Here is a 22,139-nt window from a genome sequence, read left to right on the forward strand (position 1 = left end):
ATGAGGCAGAAGAGTAGATTTACCCGCGGTCGCTGTGTAACCCGATCGGCGAGGCCCTTCCCAAATAAAACTTCACTTTTGTAAGGTAAAGTCTTTTTTTTTTTTTTTAAAGACCGTATACCTGTCCCTTGGCAGGTCCGCAGGGATCGTCTAACAGAAAACTCCATGGCATTGGCTCTTGAACTCAACCGCCCAATATCACTTCTCATATATTATGCTGCTTCTTTAATGTGACCCAGGGTCACCAAAAAGGTATCTTTATCTAGGGTGTCAATGACAGATGACCAGTTATCTGCCCACGCTGCAACTGCGCTACCCACCCATGCCGACGCTACTGCCGGCCTTAGTAGGGCACCCGTATTGTATAAATTGATTTTAAGGTAGTTTCCTGTCTGCGATCAGCAGGACTCTTAAGGCCTGCCGTATCAGGGGAAGGTAACGCCACCCTTTTTCTACAAGCGCGTAAATGCCTTGTCCACCGTGGGTGAGGATTCCCACCATAACCTGTCCTGGGAGTGGAAAGCTTACGCCATAATATTTTCTTGAGAATCTGCAGTTTCTTATCTGGAGTTTCCCAAGCTTTTTCAAACAGGGCGATCAGCTCGTGAGATAGGGGAAAAGTTACCTCAGGAGTCTTTCCCTTAAACATGCCGACCCTTGTGTCAGAGACAGAGAGGTCCTCAGTGATATGCAAAACATCTTTAATTGTTACAATCATATATTGAATACACTTGGCCACCCTTGGGTGCCACTTAGCATCATCACCGTCGACACAGGAGTCAGAATCCGTGTCGGTATCGGTGTCTACTACCTGTGAAAGGGGACGTTTCTGCGACCCCGAAGGGCCCTGTGACACAGTAAAAGCTATGGATTGGCTTCCTGCTTTAATCCTTGGACTCAGCTTTGTCCAAACTTTGTGATAAAGTCACCTTAGCATTTAAAACATTCCACATATTCATCCAATCAGGTGTCGGCGGCGCCGACAGAGACACCACAATCATCCGCTCTGCCTCCTCCCTAGATGAGCCTTCCACCTCAGACATGTCGACACAGACGTACTGACATCCCCACACACACAGGGATACCTAATATTATGTGGACTGACCCATCATAAGGCCCTTAGGAGAGACAGAGAGAGAGTATGCCAGCACACACCCAGCGCCACTGTTTACTGAGAGAAAAACCCCCAAGTCTGTCAGCGCTTTTTATTACAATTGTAAAACACCATATATTTTGCGCCAAATAAATGTGCCCCCCCCCCCTCGTTTTGTCCCTCTGTATTAACTAACTGCAGGGGAGAGTCTGGGGCCGCTTCTCTGTATGAGGAGAAAAAATGGCGCTGGTTAGTGCTGGAGGAAACAAGCTCCGCCCCCCGACGGCGGGCTTCGTTCCCGCTCTAAATCTTTATACTGGCGGGGGATTCGGAAATATATATACTTTATAGTGTATATAATAAGAATTTACTCACCGGTAATTCTATTTCTCGCAGTCTGTAGTGGATGCTGGGAACTCCGTAAGGACCATGGGGAATAGCGGGCTCCGAAGGAGACTGGGCACTCTAAGAAAGAATTAGGACTACCTGGTGTGCACTGGCTCCTCCCTCTATGCCCCTCCTCCAGACCTCAGTTAGGGAAACTGTGCCCGGAAGAGCTGACACAATAAGGAAAGGATTTGGAATCCCGGGTAAGACTCATACCAGCCACACCAATCACACCGTACAACTCGTGATACTATATCCAGTTAACAGTATGAACAAAAACTGAGCCTCACGAACAGATGGCTCATAACAATAACCCTTTAGTTAGGCAATAACTATATACAAGTATTGCAGACAATCCGCACTTGGGATGGGCGCCCAGCATCCACTACGGACTACGAGAAATAGAATTACCGGTGAGTAAATTCTTATTTTCTCTGACGTCCTAGTGGATGCTGGGAACTCCGTAAGGACCATGGGGATTATACCAAAGCTCCCAAACGGGCGGGAGAGTGCGGATGACTGCAGCACCGAATGAGCAAACTCAAGGTCCTCCTCAGCCAGGGTATCAAACTTGTAGAATTTTGCAAATGTGTTTGAACCCGACCAAGTAGCAGCTCGGCAAAGTTGTAAAGCCGAGACCCCTCGGGCAGCCGCCCAAGAAGAGCCCACTTTCCTCACGGAATGGGCTTTTACAGATTTAGGATGCGGCAGTCCAGCCGCAGAATGTGCAAGTTGAATCGTGCTACAGATCCAGCGAGCAATAGTCTGCTTAGAAGCAGGAGCACCCAGCTTGTTGGGTGCATACAGGATAAATAGCGAGTCAGTTTTCCTGACTCCAGCCGTCCTGGAAACATATATTTTCAGGGCCCTGACTACGTCCAGTAACTTGGAATCCTCCAAGTCCCGAGTAGCCGCAGGCACCACAATAGGTTGGTTCACATGAAAAGCTGAAACCACCTTAGGAAGGAATTGGGAACGAGTCCTCAATTCTGCCCTATCCATATGAAAAATCAGATAAGGGCTTTTACATGACAAAGCCGCCAATTCTGATACACGCCTGGCCGACGCCAAGGCCAACAGCATGACCACTTTCCACGTGAGGTATTTTAGCTCCACGGTTTTAAGTGGCTCAAACTAATGCGACTTTAGGAAATCCAACACCACGTTGAGATCCCACGGTGCCACTGGAGGCACAAAAGGAGGCTGAATATGCAGCACTCCTTTAACAAAAGTCTGAACTTCAGGCAGTGAAGCCAGTTCTTTTTGGAAGAAAATCGACAGAGCCGAGATCTGGACCTTAATGGAACCCAATTTTAGGCCCATAGTCACTCCTGACTGTAGGAAGTGCAGAAATCGACCGAGCTGACATTCCTCCGTTGGGGCCTTCCTGGCCTCACACCAAGCAACATATTTTCACCATATGCGGTGATAATGTCTTACGGTCACATCTTTCCTAGCTTTAATCAGCGTAGGAATGACTTCCTCCGGAATGCCCTTTTCTTTTAGGATCCAGTGTTCAACCGCCATGCCGTCAAACGCAGCCGCGGTAAGTCTTGGAACAGACAGGGCCCCTGCTGCAGCAGGTCCTGTCTGAGCGGCAGAGGCCATGGGTCCTCTGAGATCATTTCTTGAAGTTCTGGGTACCAAGCTCTTCTTGGCCAATCCGGAACCACAAGTATAGTTCTTACTCCTCTCCTTCTTATTATTCTCAGTACCTTGGGTATGAGAGGCAGAGGAGGGAACACATAAACCGACTGGTACCCCCACGGTGTCACTAGAGCGTCCACAGCTATCGCCTGAGGGTCCTTTGACCTGGCGCAATATCTTTTTAGCTTTCTGTTGAGGCGGGACGCCATCATGTCCACCTGTGGCCTTTCCTAACGGTGTACAATCATTTGGAAGACTTCTGGATGAAGTCCCCACTCTCCCGGGTGGAGGTCGTGCCTGCTGAGGAAGTCTGCTTCCCAGTTGTCCACTCCCGGAATGAACACTGCTGACAGTGCTAACACATGATTTTCCGCCCATCGGAGAATCCTTGTGGTTTCTGCCATCGCCATCCTGCTTCTTGTGCCGCCCTGACGGTTTACATGGGCGACCGCCGTGATGTTGTCTGACTGGATCAGCACCGGCTGGTGTTGAAGCAGGGGTCTTGCCTGACTTAGGGCATTGTAAATGGCCCTTAGTTCCAGAATATTTATGTGTAGGGAAGTCTCCTGACTCGTCCATAGTCCTTGGAAGTTTCTTCCCTGTGTGACTGCCCCCCAACCTCGAAGGCTGGCATCCTTGGTCACCAGGACCCAGTCCTGTATGCCGAATCTGCGGCCCTCTAGAAGATGAGCACTCTGCAGCCACCACAACAGCGACACCCTGGTCCTTGGAGACAGGGTTATCAGCCGATGCATCTGAAGATGCGATCCGGACCACTTGTCCAACAGATCCCACTGAAAGATCCTTGCATGGAACCTTCCGAATGGAATTGCTTCGTAAGAAGCTACCATCTTTCCCAGGACTCGCGTGCAGTGGTGCACAGACACCTGTTTTGGTTTTAGGAGGTCTCTGACTAGAGATGACAACTCCTTGGCCTTCTCCTCCAGGAGAAACACCTTTTTCTGTTCTGTGTCCAGAACCATCCCCAGGAACAGTAGACGCGTTGTAGGAACCAGCTGCGACTTTGGAATATTCAGGATCCAGCCGTGCTGTTGTAGCACTTCCCGAGCTAGTGCTACTCCGATCAACAACTGTTCCCTGGACCTCGCCTTTATAAGGAGATCGTCCAAGTACGAGATAATTATAACTCCCATTTTTCGAAGGAGTATCATCATTTCGGCCATTACCTTGGTAAATACCCTCGGTGCCGTGGACAGACCAAACGGCAACGTCTGGAATTGGTAATGACAGTCCTGTACCACAAATCTGAGGTACTCCTGGTGAGGAGGGTAAATGGGGACATGCAGGTAAGCATCCTTGATGTCCAGTGATACCATGTAATCCCCTTCGTCCAGGCTTGCAATAACCGCCCTGAGCGATTCCATTTTGAACTTGAACCTTCTTATATAAGGTTAAGACAGCCAGCGCCGGCTTAACTGCTTTTTGTTGTAAAAACTCTTCTTTGGGACCGACAATCCCTTGCTGGCAGCTGTGACAGCGCGTCTGGAACTGTTCTTCTCCTTCTTATATAAGTGTTCAAGGATTTCAAATTTAAAATGGGTCTCACCAAACCGTCCGGTTTCGGTACCACAAACATTGTGGAATAGTAACCCCGTCCCTGTTGAAGGAGGGATACTTTGGTTATCACCTGCTGGGAGTACAGCTTGTGAATCGCCTCCAGCACCGCCTCCCTGTCTGGGGGAGTAGTTGGCAAGGCTGATTTGAGGAAACGGCGAGGGGGAGACGTCTCGAATTCCAGCTTGTACCCCTGAGATACCACTTGTAGAATCCAGGGATCCACCCGTGAGCGAACCCACTGGTAGCTGAAGTTCCGGAGACGGGCCCCCACCGCACCTGGCTCCACCTGTGGAGCCCCAGCGTCATGCGGTGGACTTAGAGGAAGCGGGAGAGGACTTTTGTTCCTGGGAACTTGCTGTTTGGTGCAGCTTTTCCCCCCTACCTCTGCCTCTGGACAGAAAGGACGCGCCTTTAACCCGCTTGCCTTTCTGGGGCCAAAAGGACTGTACCTGATAATACGGTGCTTTCTTTGGCTGTGAGGGAACATGGGGTAAAAATGTCGACTTCCCAGCCGTCGCTGTGGAAACGAGGTCCGAGAGACCATCCCCAAACAATTCCTCACCCTTGTAAGGCAAAACCTCCATGTGCCTTTTAGAATCCGCATCACCTGTCCACTGCCGAGTCCATAATACTCTCCTGGCAGAAATGGACATTGCATTTATTCTAGATGCCAGTTGGCAAATATCCCTCTGTGCATCTCTCATGTATAAGACTACGTCTTTAATATGCTCTACAGTTAGCAATATAGTGTCCCTGTCAAGGGTATCAATGTTATCAGACAGGGAATCTGACCACGCAGCTGCAGCACTGCACATCCATGCTGAAGCAATAGCCGGTCTCAGTATAATACCTGAGTGTGTATATACAGACTTCAGGATAGCCTCCTGCTTTCTATCCGCAGGCTCCTTTAGGGCGGCCGTATCCGGAGACGGTAGTGCCACCTTCTTTGACAAGCGTGTGAGCGCTTTATCCACCCTAGGGGATGTCTCCCAACGTATCCTATCCTCTGGCGGGAAAGGGTACGCCCTTAGTAACTTTTTGGAAATTACCAGTTTCTTAATCGGGGGAAACCCACGTCACACACTTCATTTAACTCTTCAGAAGGGGGAAAAACCACAGGTTGCTTTTTCTCCCCAAACATAATACCCTTTTTTTTTGTGGTACCAGGGTTAATGTCAGAAATGTGCAACACATTTTTCATTGTCGTAATCATGTAACGGATGGCCCTATTGGAATGTACACTAGTCTCATCGTCGTCGACACTGGAGTCAGTATCCGTGTCGACATCTGTGTCTGCCATCTGAGGTAGCGGGCGTTTTTGAGCCCCTGATGGCTTTTGAGACGCCTGGGCAGGCACGGACTGAGAAGCCGGCTGTCCCACATCTGCTATGTCATCAAACCTCTTATGTAAGGAGTTGACACTGTCACGTAATTCCTTCCACATATCCATCCACTCAGGTGTCGACCCCGAAGGGGGTGACATCACATTTATCGGCACCTGCTCCGCCTCCACATAAGCCTCCTCATCAAACATGTCGACACAGCCGTACCGACACTCCGCACACACACAGGGAATGCTCTGACTGAGGACAGGACCCCACAAAGTCCTTTGGGGAGACAGAGAGAGAGTATGCCAGCACACACCACAGCGCTATAAATCACAGGGATGTACACTATAATGAGTGATTTTACCCTATAGCAGATATATATATATATATATATATATATATATATAGTTAGTATTTGCGCCTAAATTTAGTGCCCCCCCCCTCTCTTTTTTACCCCATTGAGCCTGGAAACTGCAGGGGAGAGCCTGGGGAGCGTCCTTCCAGCGGAGCTGTGAGAGGAAATGGCGCCAGTGTGCTGAGGGAGATAGCCCCTTCACGGCGGACTTCTCCCGCTTTTTTTATGGATATATGGCAGGGGATTTTACACATATATAGTCTTAATGACTATATTATGTGTATTTTTTGCCAATGTAAGGTAATCTTATTGCAGCCCAGGGCGCCCCCCCCCCCAGCGCCCTCCACCCATCAGTGACCGGAGTGTGAGGTGTGAATGGGGAGCAATGGCGCACAGCTGCAGTGCTGTGCGCTACCTTAATGAAGACAGGAGTCTTCAGCCGCCGATTTCCTGGACGTTCTTCTTGCTTCTGGCTCTGCAAGGGGGACGGCGGCGCGGCTCCGGACGACCGAGGCTGGGCCTGTGTTCGATCCCTCTGGAGCTAATGGTGTCCAGTAGCCTAGAAGCCCAAGCTAGCTGCAAGCAGGTAGGTTCGCTTCTCTCCCCTAAGTCCCTCGTAGCAGTGAGTCTGTTGCCAGCAGATCTCACTGAAAATAAAAAACCTAAATATACTTTCTTTTCTAGAAGCTAGAAGCTCAGGAGAGCCCCTAGTGTGCATCCAGCTCGAGCCGGGCACAGATTCTAACTGAGGTCTGGAGGAGGGGCATAGAGGGAGGAGCCAGGGCACACCAGGTAGTCCTAATTCTTTCTTAGAGTGCCCAGTCTCCTTCGGAGCCCGCTATTCCCCATGGTCCTTACAGAGTTCCCAGCATCCACTAGGACGTCAGAGAAATGTACTTAGCCAGTGTTATGTGATGTATATTAATGCTGCCCAGGGCGCCCCCCCTGCGCCCTGCACCCTTACTGTGGTGCCTGTGTGTGAGCTGGGAGCAATGGCGCGCAGCGTTACCACTGCGCGTTACCTCATGAAGATCTGAAGTCTTCTGCCGCCTTTGAAGTCTTCTTTCTTCTTATACTCACCCGGCTTCTATCTTCCGGCTCTGTGAGGAGGACGGCGGCGCGGCTCTGGGACGAACCCCATGGTGAGACCTGTGTTCCGACTCCCTCTGGAGCTAATGGTGTCCAGTAGCCTAAGAAGCAGAGCCCTTGAACTCTTAAGAAGTAGGTCTGCTTCTCTCCCCTCAGTCCCACGAAGCAGGGAGCCTGTTGCCAGCAGTGCTCCCAGAAAATAATAAACCTAACAAAAGCTTTTTCAGAGAAACTCAGGAGAGCTCCCCTGCAGTGCATCCAGTCTCCACTGGGCACAGGAACTAACTGAGGTCTGGAGGAGGGGCATAGAGGGAGGAGCCAGTGCACACCCATTCTAAAGATTTACAGTGCCCATGTCTCCTGCGGAGCCGTCTATACCCCATGGTCCTTACGGAGTCCCCAGCATCCTCTAGGACGTAAGAGATATATATATATATGAATATTATATATATATATATATATATATATATATATATACACACACACACACACACACATATATATATATATATACACACGCACATACATATACAGGTTGAGTATCCCATATCCAAATATTCCGAAATACGGCATATTCCGAAATACGGAATTTTTTGAGTGAGATAGTGAAACCTTTGTTTTCTGATGGCTCAGTGTACACAAACTTTGTTTAATACAAAAAGTTATTAAAAATATTGTATTAAATGACCTTTAAGCTGTGTGTATAAGGTGTATATGAAACATAAATGAATTGTGTGAATGTACACACTTTGTTTAATGCACAAAGTTATTGAAAATATTGGCTAAAATTACCTTCAGGCTGTGTGTACAAGGTGTATATGTAACATAAATGCATTCTGTGCTTAGACTTGGGTTCCATCACCATGATATCTCATTATGGTATGCAATTATTCCAAAATACGGAATAATCCGATATCCAAAATACGTCTGGTCCCAAGCATTTTGGATAAGGGATACTCAACCTGTACATACACATACACACACACACACACACACACACACACACACACCTCTATCTACACACACGTACGTACATGTGTGATGGGCCAAATCATTATGACTACCTGGCTAATAGGCTATAGTTCCTCTGCATGCTGTGAAGACCGGCCTGACCCACTGGACTCTACAAGAAGGTGTCCTGTGGTATCTGGTACAAAATGTGGGATTTTGGATAAGGGATACTCTACCTGTACTACGATGTTATAAGTACATCTTTCAACACATATATGTTGCAAAGTTAAGTTGCCATGGATTGGACTTCTTGTTCTAAAACATACCACAGATACTTGACTGTATAGAGATCTGGTGGATTTGGAGAACAGTGTAACACCTTGAACTCTTCATCTTCCTCAAACCATGAAAGTATGTTCCTGGTCAGCAATGATGTTCAGGTAAATTGTACACATCAAATTACTGTTCCCATGAATGACTGTACCCATGGTTTTCCAGCAAAACATTGGCCAAAGTGCCACACTCCCTCCATCAGATTATTTTCTCCTCACAATGCATCCTGGTTCCATCTCTTCCCTATGCAAAAGACACGTGTACCCAATGATGCAAAAGAAAAAACTGAATTCCTCAGACCAGGTGACCTCCCATTGAAACAAAGGTCCAGATCCGAAGCCCACGTGCCCTCTTTAAGCACTTTCGACAGTATACCGGGATTAGCATGGGCGCTCCGACTGGCCTCTGTCTATGCAGAGTTTGAGGCATGAGACATTACTCTAGTTACCATATTTCCACTTTCTCTTACGTCCTAGAGGATGCTGGGGTCCACATTAGTACCATGGGGTATAGGCGGGTCCACCAGGAGCCATTGGCACTTTAAGAGTTTGAGAGTGTGGGCTGGCTCCTCCCTCTATGCCCCTCTTACCAGACTCCGTTTAGAGTCTGTCACAGCTAGGGGAGCTCTCCAGAGTTTCTCTAGTAAAGTTTAGTTTAGAGTTTATTATTTTACAGGGAGGCTGCTGGCAACAGCCTCCCTGCATCGTGGGACTAAGGGGGAGAGTAGTATCCGCCCTGCGGGGTGTGAGCCACTATCTCCGCTGACAGGACACTGAGCTCCTGAGGGGATAGATCGTTCCCCACCACAGGGGATCGCTCACCCCGGCAGCATGCTGCCACCCCCTTACAGAGCCGAAGATCAGTGGCGAGTGAGCCACCGACCCCCTAGCAAGCGGGGGGCCGGTGTGAAGATGGCGGCATCAGGGTAGGAGCGCAGAATTAACTGCGCTCTGGAGGCTCAGCGGTACATAGTGCGGTGCTGTGAGGGGCGCCCTGAGCCAGCGCCTACACCCTACACTGGTCACACAGCCTGTTGGGGTCCCGGGATCTCAGCCAGCATAAATCCTCAGGCCAGTATAATCCTATGAAGAGCGGGGAGACAGTGCCATTTTGGGGGCGGAGCTTCTCCTCAGAGCGGACCCAGCAGCGTTTAGCGCCATTTTCCTGCCTCTACAGTGCTGTCAGTGAAGAGCAAGTCCCTCCACAGCAACTCCAGCTACCTCTCACGGTACCAGGGACTTGTAGAAGGGGGGGGGGGGGGGGGGATGCTGCAAAACAACTGTGTAACCTATTAAAGGTGCATGCTGATAGGGGGTCTCCCTTTATATTAAAAGCGCTGTGTGGGGGTTGGCTCCAATCTCTGTGTCTCTCTTGCCATTCTTGGGGGTGAAACTCTGTCTGTCCTCCTGTGTCTGTGGTCTGCAATTAAGCAATGTCCAGGGTCTCTGTGTCATATGCTGCAGAGGATATGTCCTCTCAGGATGATCCCATCCCATGTAATCAAGATTGCAGTGGTTTAGCAGCGATTCCAGCAAGGGAGCCTGAGTGGTTGTCCTTTATCAAATCTATGATTTCTCAGATTTCAAATAGGGTTGCACAAAATGAATCTGCCACTCAGGCTTTACAGAACTCTATGGCAGTCTGGCCCAGTTCTGGTACATCAGGGTTCCCCGCTGTATATTCACACCGATACTGATTCTGATACTACAGACGGTGATGGGGATGTGCTGCAGGGAACAGCATCTCTTGCTAAAGGGGTGCAGTTGATGAAAGAGGCTATTAGGAATGTGTTGAATATTGCTGATACAACACTCGAGCAGGTTGAGGAGGCTTACTTCACTGAAAATAAGAAATCCTCACTAACCTTCCCTGCGTCAAAGGAATTAAATGCTATATTTGAAAAGGCTTGGGAAAACCCGGATAAAAAATTCCAGATACCCAAAAGGGTTCTGGTAGCGTTTACTTTCCCGGTAGAGGACAGACAAAAAAAAAAAATGGGAAAACCCGCCTATTGTTGACACGTCAGTATCCAGACTCTCAAAAAGGGTGGTTTTACCTGTTCCAGGATCTACCGGCCGATCGTAAAATTGATAATACGCTCAAATCCATGTACATGGCTTCTAGGGCAATACTACACCCCACTATTGCCAGTGCTTGGCTTGCCAAGGCTATAGTAAAGTGGTCAGGCACGTTACTTGAGGACTTGGATACTATGGAAAAATGTGAAGTTGAATTGTTTTTACGTAACATTCAGGATTCGGCAGGATTTCTGGTAGAATCCATGATGGACCTGGGTTCCATGGCTGCGGAAATTTCCTCCATGTCCGTATCAGCTCGTCGAGGACTGTGGTTGCGCCAGTGGTCTGCCGATGTGGAATCCAGGGGAAGTGTGGAGACCCTACCCTACACAGGTCAGACTCTCTTTGGGGAAGCATTAGATGCGTGGATCTCCACGGCTACGGCTGGAAAGTCACCTGCTCCGAAGAAACCCTTTTCTTCAGTTACATCACAGCCCTTTCGATCTACCAAGCCCAGAAAGGCCAAACCGTCCAACACCTTCTTTCGGGAAGGTCGGCCCAAGTCCAAGAAACCTGCGGCTGCAGGTTCCCAGGAACAGAAACCTGCTTCAGGTACACCAAAGTCCTTCGCATGATGGTGGACTGCACGCCCCGGAGGTGGGGCCGGTGGGAGCGAGACTCAGACATTTCGGTCATGTCTGGGTGTCCTCCGGCATGGACCCCTGGATGCAAGATATTGTGTCCCAGGTGTACAGGCTGGAATTTCAAAAATCTCCCTCCTCAACAATTTTTCAGATCAGGCTTGCCAGCTCTGCTGGCGGACAGAACTGTCCTTCAAGAAGCCGTCCAGAAGTTGGTGGAGGCACAAGTTATTGTGCCAGTACCACCTCATATGCAAAACAAAGGTTACTATTCGAACCTTTTCGTGGTACCAAAACCGGATGGTTCGGTCAGGCCCATTCAGAACTTGAACTCCCTCAAAAAGGGGTTTAGTGATTTTAAGTTCAAAATGGAGTCTCTAAGGGCAGTGATATCAGGTCTGGAGGAGGGGGAATTTCTAGTATCCCTGGATATCAAGGATGCGTACCTCTACATTCCTATTTGGCTGCCGCATCAAGCTTATCTTCGATTCGCACTGCTGGACTGTCACTTTCAGTTCCAGGCCCTCCCATTCGGCCTCTCCACAGCACCAAGGGTATTCACCAAGGTCATGACGGAGATGATGATTCTCCTCCGCAGACGGGGGGGGGGGGGGGGGGGGGTGAACATAATTCCGTATCTGGACGATCTGCGGATAAAGGCATCGTCCATGTAGAAGCTGTCCATAGCACTAACGACCCAGCTTCTCAGGGAACATGGTTGGGTCCTGAATCTTCCAAAATCAAATTTGGAACCAACCAGGAGGTCTGGGAATGATCCTCGACACGGAGGTGCAGAGGGTGTTTCTCCCAGAGGAAAAGGTGTTTGTGATTCAAACAATGGTCCGGGATGTCCTGAAGCCAGCCTGGGTGTCAGTTAATCAATGCATTCGCCTTCTGGGGAAGATGGTGGCCTCTTACGAGGCTCTGCAGTATGGGAGGTTTCACGCTCGGTCCTTCCAACTGGATCTCCTGGACAAGTGGTCGGGATCCCAGCTACACATGCACCAGAGAATACGTCTGTCGCCAAGGGCCAGGATTTCACTCTGGTGGCTGCAATTACCTCACCTACTGGAGGGCCGCAGGTTCAGGATTCAGGACTGGATCCTTCTAACCATGGATGCAAGTCTCAGGGGCTGGGGCGCAGTCACTCAAGGGGAAACCTTTCCAAGGAAGGTGGTCAAGTCTGGAAGCCGGCCTGCTGATAAACATTCTGGAACTAAGAGCCGTCTACAGCGGTATTCTCCAAGCGGCCCATCTTCTGAGAAATCGGGCCATTCAAGTGCAGTCGGACAATGTGACAACAGTGGCTTACATAAACTGACAGGGCGGAACGAAGAGCAGAGCTGCAATAGCAGAGGTAACAAGAATCATCCTCTGGGCAGAAAAGCACGCGTTGGCGCTGTCAGCAATCTTCATTCCGGGAGTAGACAACTGGGAAGGGGACTTTCTCAGCAGACACGATCTCCATCCAGGGGAGTAGGGTCTCCATCTGGAGGTGTTCAAGGAGGTAACAGATCTTTGGGGCGTACCCCAGATCGACATGATAGCCTCTCGTCTCAACAAGAAGCTTCGGCGGTATTGTTCCAGGTCGAGGGACCCGCAAGCAGTGGCGGTGGACGCACTAGTGACTCCGTGGGTGTTCCAGTCTGTGTACGTGTTTCCTCCACTTCCATTCATCCCAAGAGTTCTAAAGCTCATAAGGAGAACAAGGGTTCAAGCGATCCTCATTGCTCCAGACTGGCCAAGAAGGACTTTGTACGCAGATCTTCTGGATCTACTGCAAGAAGAGCCGAGGCCTCTTCCTCTTTGGGAGGACATGCTGCAGCAGAGCCCGTTCGCTTATCAAGACTTACCACGGCTACGTTTTACGGCATGGAGGTTGAACGCCTGATACTAGCTCGGAAGGGCATTCTAAACAAGGTTATTCCTACCCTGATACAGGCTAGGAAAGGAGTAACATCTAAACATTACCATCGAATTTTGAAAAAAAATATGTATCTTGGTGTGAGTCCAATAAATTTTCTGCGGTAGAGTTATAACTGGGACGGCTTCTCCTCTTACTACAAGCTGGTGTGGATATGGGCCTGAAGTTGGAATCTGTGCAGGTCCAGATTTCGGCCCTATCCATTTTCTTCCAGAAACAATTGGCTGCCCTCCCTGAGGTTCAGATCTTTTTGAAGGGAGTTGCACATCCAACCTCCCTTTGTACCTTAACGTGGTGTTGCAGTTCCTCCAATCGGACTGGATCGAGTCTCTACAGGAGGTTGAGGTCAAATTTCTTACGTGGAAGGCTGTCACGTTGTTGGCTTTAGCTTCTGCTAGACGTGTGTTGGATTTGGAGGCTTTGTCCTGTAAAAGCCCATACTTGATCTTCCACGAAGATAGAGCTGAGCTCCGGACACGTCAGCAGTTTCTTCCGAAGGTTGTGTCGGCATTTCATATCAACCAACCTTTTGTGGTGCCAGTAGCTACTGACACCTCAATTTCATCAAAGTCCTTGGATGTCGTAAGGGCTCTGAAAATTTATGTGAAGAGGACTGCTCGTCACAGGAAATCGGACTCTCTGTTTGTCCTGTATGATCCCAAGAACATTGGGTGTCCTGCTTCTAAGCAGACGATCTCTCGCTGGATCAGGTTCACTATCCAGCATGCGTATTCTACGGCAGGCTTGCAGTGTCCTACGTCTGTCATGGTCCACTCTACTCGTAAGGTGGGGTCTTCCTGGGCGGCTGCCCGGGGTGTCTCGGCGTTACAACTTTGCCGAGCTGCGACTTGGTCTGGGTCGAACACGTTTGCAAAGTTCTACAGGTTCGATACTTTGACTGAACTTCAGATCATCAGAGGCCAATCAGTTCTGCAGGAGCCTCCACGCTCTCCCTCCCATTCTCGGAGCTTTGGTACATCGCCATGGTACTAATGTGGACCCCAGCATCCTCCACGGACTACGAGAAAAGGATTTATCGGTAGGTAACCAAAATCCTATTTTTGCTAGAGTTTGTACCTTCTCTGACCTCACAGAAACCGGTTGGTAGTTCCTCCGAGCACAGCCGGTTCGTTCTCACCACGGCTGACCTTGAGCACCCCACAAGCATTAAAGTTTTGGAAATGCTCTGACCCAATTGATAGACACAGGCAAAATTGTTAGGGCCAAAGTCACTTAGATATTTACACCTTTTGCAATCGGCATGTGCTGTTACTACAAGATCAACATCATGTGCTTCATATGGGAGTGGTCATAATGTTTTGGCTCATGGTTGTAAATATCACATACACATCTATACACATTCATACTTTATTCATGTTCTAAACACAAGTGTGGCTTTACATTTGAAAGACTGAAGCCTGTTGATTTAAGCTCTATTATATCCTTTTCATACACAGATTGTGACCCAGTAAATTACCAGGGCAAGCTGGCTCTACCCGGGTACTTTCTTTGTACGAGAATATCCACTCGGGTCAAAAATGCTGTGGTCTCAACCCAGGTTGCGACCAGGGTCGAGGACCTGGTACTTTGGACCCGGGTTGACCATATCACACAGAGAAAAGACCCGGGTTAAGCCGGCTTGCTCCAGCAAATTCCCGGGTCCAAATGCTTGCTTCTGTGTGAAAGGGGATACTCCGCTGGGACAGATCCAACCAGTGTTCCAAAAGCTGGGTCAAAGCCCCGGCATCTGTGTGAAAGCGGTATAAGAGTGTTATTTATTACTATTATTAAATAACTTAATTCTACTCTAGAATGTTTTGTTAAAAAGTACAGCAAAAGGATGCATTACAGTCTAGATACTTTAGTCCAGACTTTTTAGAAATTTCCTTTCCAGTGTCTCCGTAATCCCCCATACAGTATCAAGCAAATCAATATAAATGGTTTCAGAAAGCCAATAGACAAACTATAACTACTATTATTTATTTACCTGAAACTCCCAGTTAAGTCAGAGGCTCCTGGACGCAGCAAGATCTGGCTCAGAAAGTTTGCTCCACGACTGCCATATCAGAAAAAAACAGCACAGGTTATTGTTACTAGCATAAGCCTGAACTTTTGCGCTCACTGACATACATAGTGATATGCACAAGGAGATTATACAACAAAAACACACAACTAAACAAAAAGGGGCCTGAGGTTCTAAGAACTGCGACACACAACACTTTATGTTTGCTCTCATTTATAAGAGGTGCAAAGAGAAAATAAGATTTTACTTACCGGTAAATCTATTTCTCGTAGTCCGTAGAGGAAACTGGGGACTCCGTAAGGACCATGGGGAATAGACGGGCTCCGCAGGAGATAGGGCACTTTAAGAAAACTTTGGATTCTGGGTGTGCACTGGCTCCTCCCTCTATGCCCCTCCTCCAGACCTCAGTTAGAGAAACTGTGCCCAGAGGAGATGAACAGTACGAGGAAAGGATTTTTGTAAATCTAAGATCAAGATTCATACCAGCAACACCAATCACACCGTATAACTTGTGATAAACTACCCAGTTATCAGTATGAACAATAACATAGCCTCGGTTCAAACCCGATCAACTATAACATAACCCTTATTTAAGCAACAACTATATACAAGTCTTGCAGAAGAAGTCCGCACTTGGGACGGGCGCCCAGCATCCTCTACGGACTACGAGAAAATAAGAATTTACTCACCGGTAATTCTATTTCTCGTAGTCCGTAGTGGATGCTGGGAACTCCGTAAGGACCATGGGGAATAGCGGGCTCCGAAAGAGGCTGGGCACTCTAGAAAGATTTAGGACTACCTGGTGTGCACTGGCTCCTCCCACTATGACCCTCCTCCAAGCCTCAGTTAGGACACTGTGCCCGGACGAGCTAACATAATAAGGAAGGATTTTGAATCCCGGGTAAGACTCATACCAGCCACACCAATCACACTGTACAACTCGTGATACTATATCCAGTTTGACAGTATGAAAAACAACTGAGCCTCTCAACAGATGGCTCAACAATAACCCTTTAGTTAACAATAACTATTTACAAGTATTGCAGACAATCCGCACTTGGGATGGGCGCCCAGCATCCACTACGGACTACGAGAAATAGAATTACCGGTGAGTAAATTCTTATTTTCTCTGACGTCCTAGTGGATGCTGGGAACTCCGTAAGGACCATGGGGATTATACCAAAGCTCCCAAACGGGCGGGAGAGTGCGGATGACTCTGCAGCACCGAATGAGAGAACTCTAGGTCCTCCTCAGCCAGGGTATCAAATTTGTAGAATTTTGCAAATGTGTTTGCCCCTGACCAAGTAGCTGCTCGGCAAAGTTGTAAAGCCGAGACCCCTCGGGCAGCCGCCCAAGATGAGCCCACTTTCCTTGTGGAATGGGCATTTACAGATTTTGGCTGTGGCAGGCCTGCCACAGAATGTGCAAGCTGAATTGTACTACAAATCCAGCGAGCAATAGTCTGCTTAGAAGCAGGAGCACCCAGCTTGTTGGGTGCATACAGGATAAACAGCGAGTCAGATTTTCTGACTCCAGCCGTCCTGGAAACATATATTTTCAGGGCCCTGACAACGTCTAGCAACTTGGAATCCTCCAAATCCTTAGTAGCCGCAGGCACCATAATAGGCTGGTTCAGGTGAAACGCTGACACCACCTTAGGTAGAAACTGGGGACGAGTCCTCAATTCTGCCCTATCCATATGGAAAATCAGATAAGGGCTTTTACATGATAAAGCCGCCAATTCTGACACTCGCCTGGCTGAAGCCAAGGCCAATAACATGACCACTTTCCACGTGAGATATTTTAGATCCACGGTTTTTAGTGGCTCAAACCAATGTGATTTTAAGAAACTCAACACCACGTTGAGATCCCAAGGTGCCACAGGGGGCACAAACGGGGGCTGAATATGCAGCACTCCTTTCACAAATGTCTGAACTTCAGGTACTGAAGCTAGTTCTTTTTGAAAGAAAATCGACAGAGCAGAGATCTGTACTTTAATGAAGCCTAGCTTTAGGCCCATATTCACTCCTGCTTGCAGGAAATGCAGAAATCGACCCAGCTGAAATTCCTCTGTTGGGGCCTTTTTTGCCTCGCACCATGCAACATATTTCCGCCATATGCGGTGATAATGCTTAGCCGTAACATCTTTCCTGGCCTTAATAAGCGTAGGAATGACTTCTTCCGGAATACCCTTTTCCTTCAGGATCCGGTGTTCAACCGCCATGCCGTCAAACGTAGCCGCGGTAAGTCTTGGAACAGACAGGGCCCCTGCTGTAGCAGGTCCTGTCTGAGCGGTAGAGGCCACGGGTCCTCTGAAAGCATCTCTTGAAGTTCCGGGTACCACGTTCGTCTTGGCCAATCCGGAACCACGAGAATTGTGTTTACTCCTCGCTTTCTTATTAGTCTCAATACCTTTGGTATGAGAGGTAGAGGAGGGAACACATAAACCGACTGGTACACCCACGGTGTCACTAGAGCGTCCACAGCTATCGCCTGAGGGTCCCTTGACCTGGCGCAATATCTTTTTAACTTTTTGTTGAGGCGGGACGCCATCATGTCCACCTGTGGTTTTTCCCAACGGTTTACCAGCATCTGGAAGACTTCTGGGTGAAGTCCCCACTCTCCCGGGTGGAGGTCGTGTCTGCCGAGGAAGTCTGCTTCCCAGTTGTCCACTCCCGGAATGAACACTGCTGACAGTGCTAGTACATGATTCTCCGCCCATCGGAGAATTCTTGTGGCTTCTGCCATCGCCATCCTGCTTCTTGTGCCGCCCTGTCGATTTACATGGGCGACTGCCGTGATGTTGTCTGACTGGATCAGCACCGGCTGGTGTAGGAGCAGGGATTTTGCTTGACTTAGGGCATTGTAGATGGCCCTTAGTTCCAGAATATTTATGTGAAGGGAAGTCTCCTGACTCGACCATAGTCCTTGGAAGTTTCTTCCCTGTGTGACTGCCCCCCAGCCTCGAAGGCTGGCATCCGTGGTCACCAGGACCCAGTCCTGTATGCCGAACCTGCGGCCCTCTAGAAGATGGGCACTCTGCAGCCACCACAGTAGAGACACCCTGGTTCTTGGAGACAGGGTTATTAAGCGATGCATCTGAAGATGCGATCCGGACCACTGGTCCAACAGGTCCCACTGAAAGATTCTGGCATGGAACCTGCCGAAGGGAATTGCTTCGTAAGAAGCCACCATCTTTCCCAGGACCCGCGTGCAGCGATGCACTGATACCTGTTTTGGTTTCAGGAGGTCTCTGACTAGAGATGACAACTCCCTGGCTTTCTCCTCCGGGAAAAACACTTTTTTCTGGACTGTATCCAGAATCATACCCAGGAACAGTAGCCGTGTCGTCGGAACCAGCTGTGACTTTGGGATATTCAGAATCCAGCCGTGCTGGTGCAGCACCTCCTGAGATAGTGCTACTCCCACCAACAACTGTTCCTTGGACCTCGCTTTTATTAGGAGATCGTCCAAGTACGGGATAATTAAAACTCCCTTTTTTCGAAGGAGTATCATCATTTCCGCCATAACCTTGGTAAATACCCTCGGTGCCGTGGACAGTCCAAACGGCAGCGTCTGGAATTGGTAATGGCAATCCTGTACCACAAATCTGAGGTACTCCTGGTGAGGATGGTAAATGGGGACATGCAAGTAAGCATCCTTGATGTCCAGGGATACCATGTAAACCCCCTCGTCCAGGCTTGCAATAACCGCCCTGAGCGATTCCATCTTGAACTTGAATTTTTTTATGTATGTGTTCAAGGATTTCAAATTTAAAATGGGTCTCACCGAACCGTCCGGTTTCGGTACCACAAATAGTGTGGAATAGTAACCCCGGCCTTGTTGAAGTAGGGGTACCTTGATTATCACCTGCTGGGAATACAGCTTGTGAATTGCCGCTAGCACCGCCTCCCTATCTGAGGGAGCAATCGGCAAGGCAGATTTTAGGAACCGGTGGGGTGGAGACGCCTCGAATTCCAGTTTGTACCCCTGAGATACTATTTGAAGGATCCAGGGATCCACCTGTGAGCGAGCCCACTGATCGCTGAAATTCTTGAGTCGGCCCCCCACCGTACCTGGCTCCGCCTGTGGAGCCCCACCGTCATGCGGCGGACTTGGAAGAAGAAGCGGGGGAGGACTTTTGCTCCTGGGAACCTGCTGTTTGTTGCAGCCTTTTTCCCCTACCTCTGGACAGAAAAGACCCGCCTTTTCCACGCCTGTTTTTCTGGGTCCGAAAGGACTGAACCTGATAAAACGGCGCCTTCTTAGGCTGTGAGGGGACATGGGGTAAAAATGCTGACTTCCCAGACGTTGCTGTGGAAACGAGGTCCGAGAGACCATCCCCAAATAATTCCTCACCCTTATATGGCAACACTTCCATGTGCCTTTTAGAATCTGCATCTCCTGTCCACTGGCAAGTCCATAAGCCTCTCCTAGCAGAAATGGACAATGCACTTACTTTAGATGCCAGTCGGCAGATTTCCCTCTGTGCATCTCTCATATATAAGACTGAGTCTTTGATATGGTCTATGGTTAGCAGGATCGTGTCTCTGTCTAATGTGTCAATATTTTCTGACAGTTTATCTGACCACGCAGCGGCAGCACTGCACATCCAAGCTGACGCAATAGCTGGCCTAAGTATAATGCCTGAGTGTGTATATACAGACTTAGGGATCGCCTCCTGCTTTCTATCAGCAGGTTCCTTGAGGGCGGCCGTATCCGGAGATGGTAGTGCCACCTTTTTAGACAAACGTGTGAGCGCTTTATCCACCTTAGGAGGTGTTTCCTAACGTGACCTATCCTCTGGCGGGAAAGGGAACGCCATTAGTACCTTCTTAGGAATTACCAATTTTTTATCAGGGAAAGCCCACGCTTCTTCACACACTTCATTTAATTCATCTGATGGGGGAAAAACTACGGGTAGTTTTTTCTCCCCAAACATAACATAATACCCTTTTTAGTGGTACCTGTATTTATATCAGAAATGTGTAACACCTCTTTCATTGCCTCAATCATGCAGTGAATGGCCTTAGTGGGCATCAGGTTAGACTCATCGTCGTCGACACTGGTGTCAGTATCAGTGTCGACATCTGGGTCTGCGGTCTGAGGTAGTGGGCGTTTTAGAGCCCCTGATGACCTGTGCGACGCCTGGACAGGCACGAGCTGAGAAGTCGGCTGTCCCACATTTGGCATGTCGTCAAATTTCTTATGTAAGGAGTCTATACGTGCACTCATTTCTTTCCATAAGCTCAACCACTCAGGTGTCTGCCCCGCAGGGGGTGACATCCCTTCTAAAGGCATCTGCTCCGTCTCCACATCATTATCCTCATCAAACATGTCGACACAGCCGTACCGACACACCGCACACACACAGGGAATGCTCCAACAGAGGACAGGACCCACAAAAGCCCTTTGGGGGGACAGAGTGAGAGTATGCCAGCACACACCAGAGCGCTATATAATGCAGGGACTAACTGAGTTATGTCCCCTATAGCTGCTTTTTCTATATAATTGTATACTGCGCCTAAATTTAGTGCCCCCCCTCTCTTTTTTACCCTTTTCTGTAGTGTAGACTGCAGGGGAGAGCCAGGGAGCTTCCTTCCAGCGGATCTGTGAAGGAGAAATGGCGCCAGTGTGCTGAGGGAGATAGCTCCGCCCCTTTTCCAGAGACTATTCTCCCGCTTTTTCCTTTATTCTGGCAGGGGTATTTTCCACATATATAGCCTCTGGGGCTATATATTGTGGTATTTTTGCCAGCCAAGGTGTTATTATTGCTTCTCAGGGCGCCCCCCCCCAGCGCCCTGCACCCTCAGTGACCGGAGTGTGAAGTGTGTGTGAGGAGCAATGGCAGCTGCAGTGCTGTGCGCTACCTTGGTGAAGACTGATGTCTTCTGCCGCCGATTTTCCGGACCTCTTCTTGCTTCTGGCTCTGTAAGGGGGACGGCGGCGCGGCTCCGGGACCGAACACCAAGGACTGGGCCTGCGGTCGATCCCTCTGGAGCTAATGGTGTCCAGTAGCCTAAGAAGCCCAAGCTGGCTGCATGCAGGCAGGTTCGCTTCTTCTCCCCTTAGTCCCTCGCTGCAGTGAGCCTGTTGCCAGCAGGTCTCACTGAAAATAAAAAACCTAATTTCTATCTTTCTTTCTAAAGGCTCAGGAGAGCCCCTAGTGTGCATCCAACCTCGGCCGGGCACAAAATCTAACTGAGCCTTGGAGGAGGGTCATAGTGGGAGGAGCCAGTGCACACCAGGTAGTCATAAATCTTTCTAGAGTGCCCAGCCTCCTTCGGAGCCCGCTATTCCCCATGGTCCTTACGGAGTTCCCAGCATCCACTAGGACGTCAGAGAAATAGATTTACCGGTAAGTAAAATCTTATTTTCTCTAACGTCCTAGAGGATGCTGGGGACTCCGTAAGGACCATGGGGATTATACCAAAGCTCCCAAACGGGCGGGAGAGTGCGGATGAATCTGCAGCACAGATTGAGCAAACAGGAGGTCCTCCTCAGCCAGGGTATCAAACTTATAGAACTTTGCAAAGGTGTTTGACCCCGACCAAGTAGCAGCTCGGCACAGTTGTAGTGCCGAGACCCCTCAGGCAGCCGCCCAAGAAGAGCCCACCTTCCTAGTGGAATGGGTCTTAACCGATTTAGGCAATGGTAATCCTGCCGAAGAATGCGCCTGCTGAATCGTGTTACAGATCCAGCGAGCAATAGTCTGCTTTGAAGCAGGAGCGCCAACCTTGTTGGCCGCATACAGAACAAACAGAGCTTCGGT

At 49.2% G+C, this 22,139-nt stretch overlaps 1 protein-coding gene across 1 annotated transcript in view; it reads right to left on the bottom strand.

Moving 5' to 3' along the window:
• The window catches only part of DPM1 (dolichyl-phosphate mannosyltransferase subunit 1, catalytic), a 121,076-nt gene that overhangs the window by 42,206 nt on the left and 56,731 nt on the right, over positions 1–22,139 (bottom strand). Inside the window, exon 7 of the mRNA XM_063958964.1 lies at positions 15,332–15,400. Within this exon, the coding sequence (XP_063815034.1) occupies positions 15,332–15,400 (69 nt within the window). The remainder of the gene's footprint in view (positions 1–15,331; positions 15,401–22,139) is intronic.

The sequence above is a fragment of the Pseudophryne corroboree genome, chromosome 3, assembly GCF_028390025.1.
Source record: "Pseudophryne corroboree isolate aPseCor3 chromosome 3, aPseCor3.hap2, whole genome shotgun sequence".
Classification (NCBI taxonomy): Eukaryota; Metazoa; Chordata; class Amphibia; order Anura; family Myobatrachidae; genus Pseudophryne; species Pseudophryne corroboree.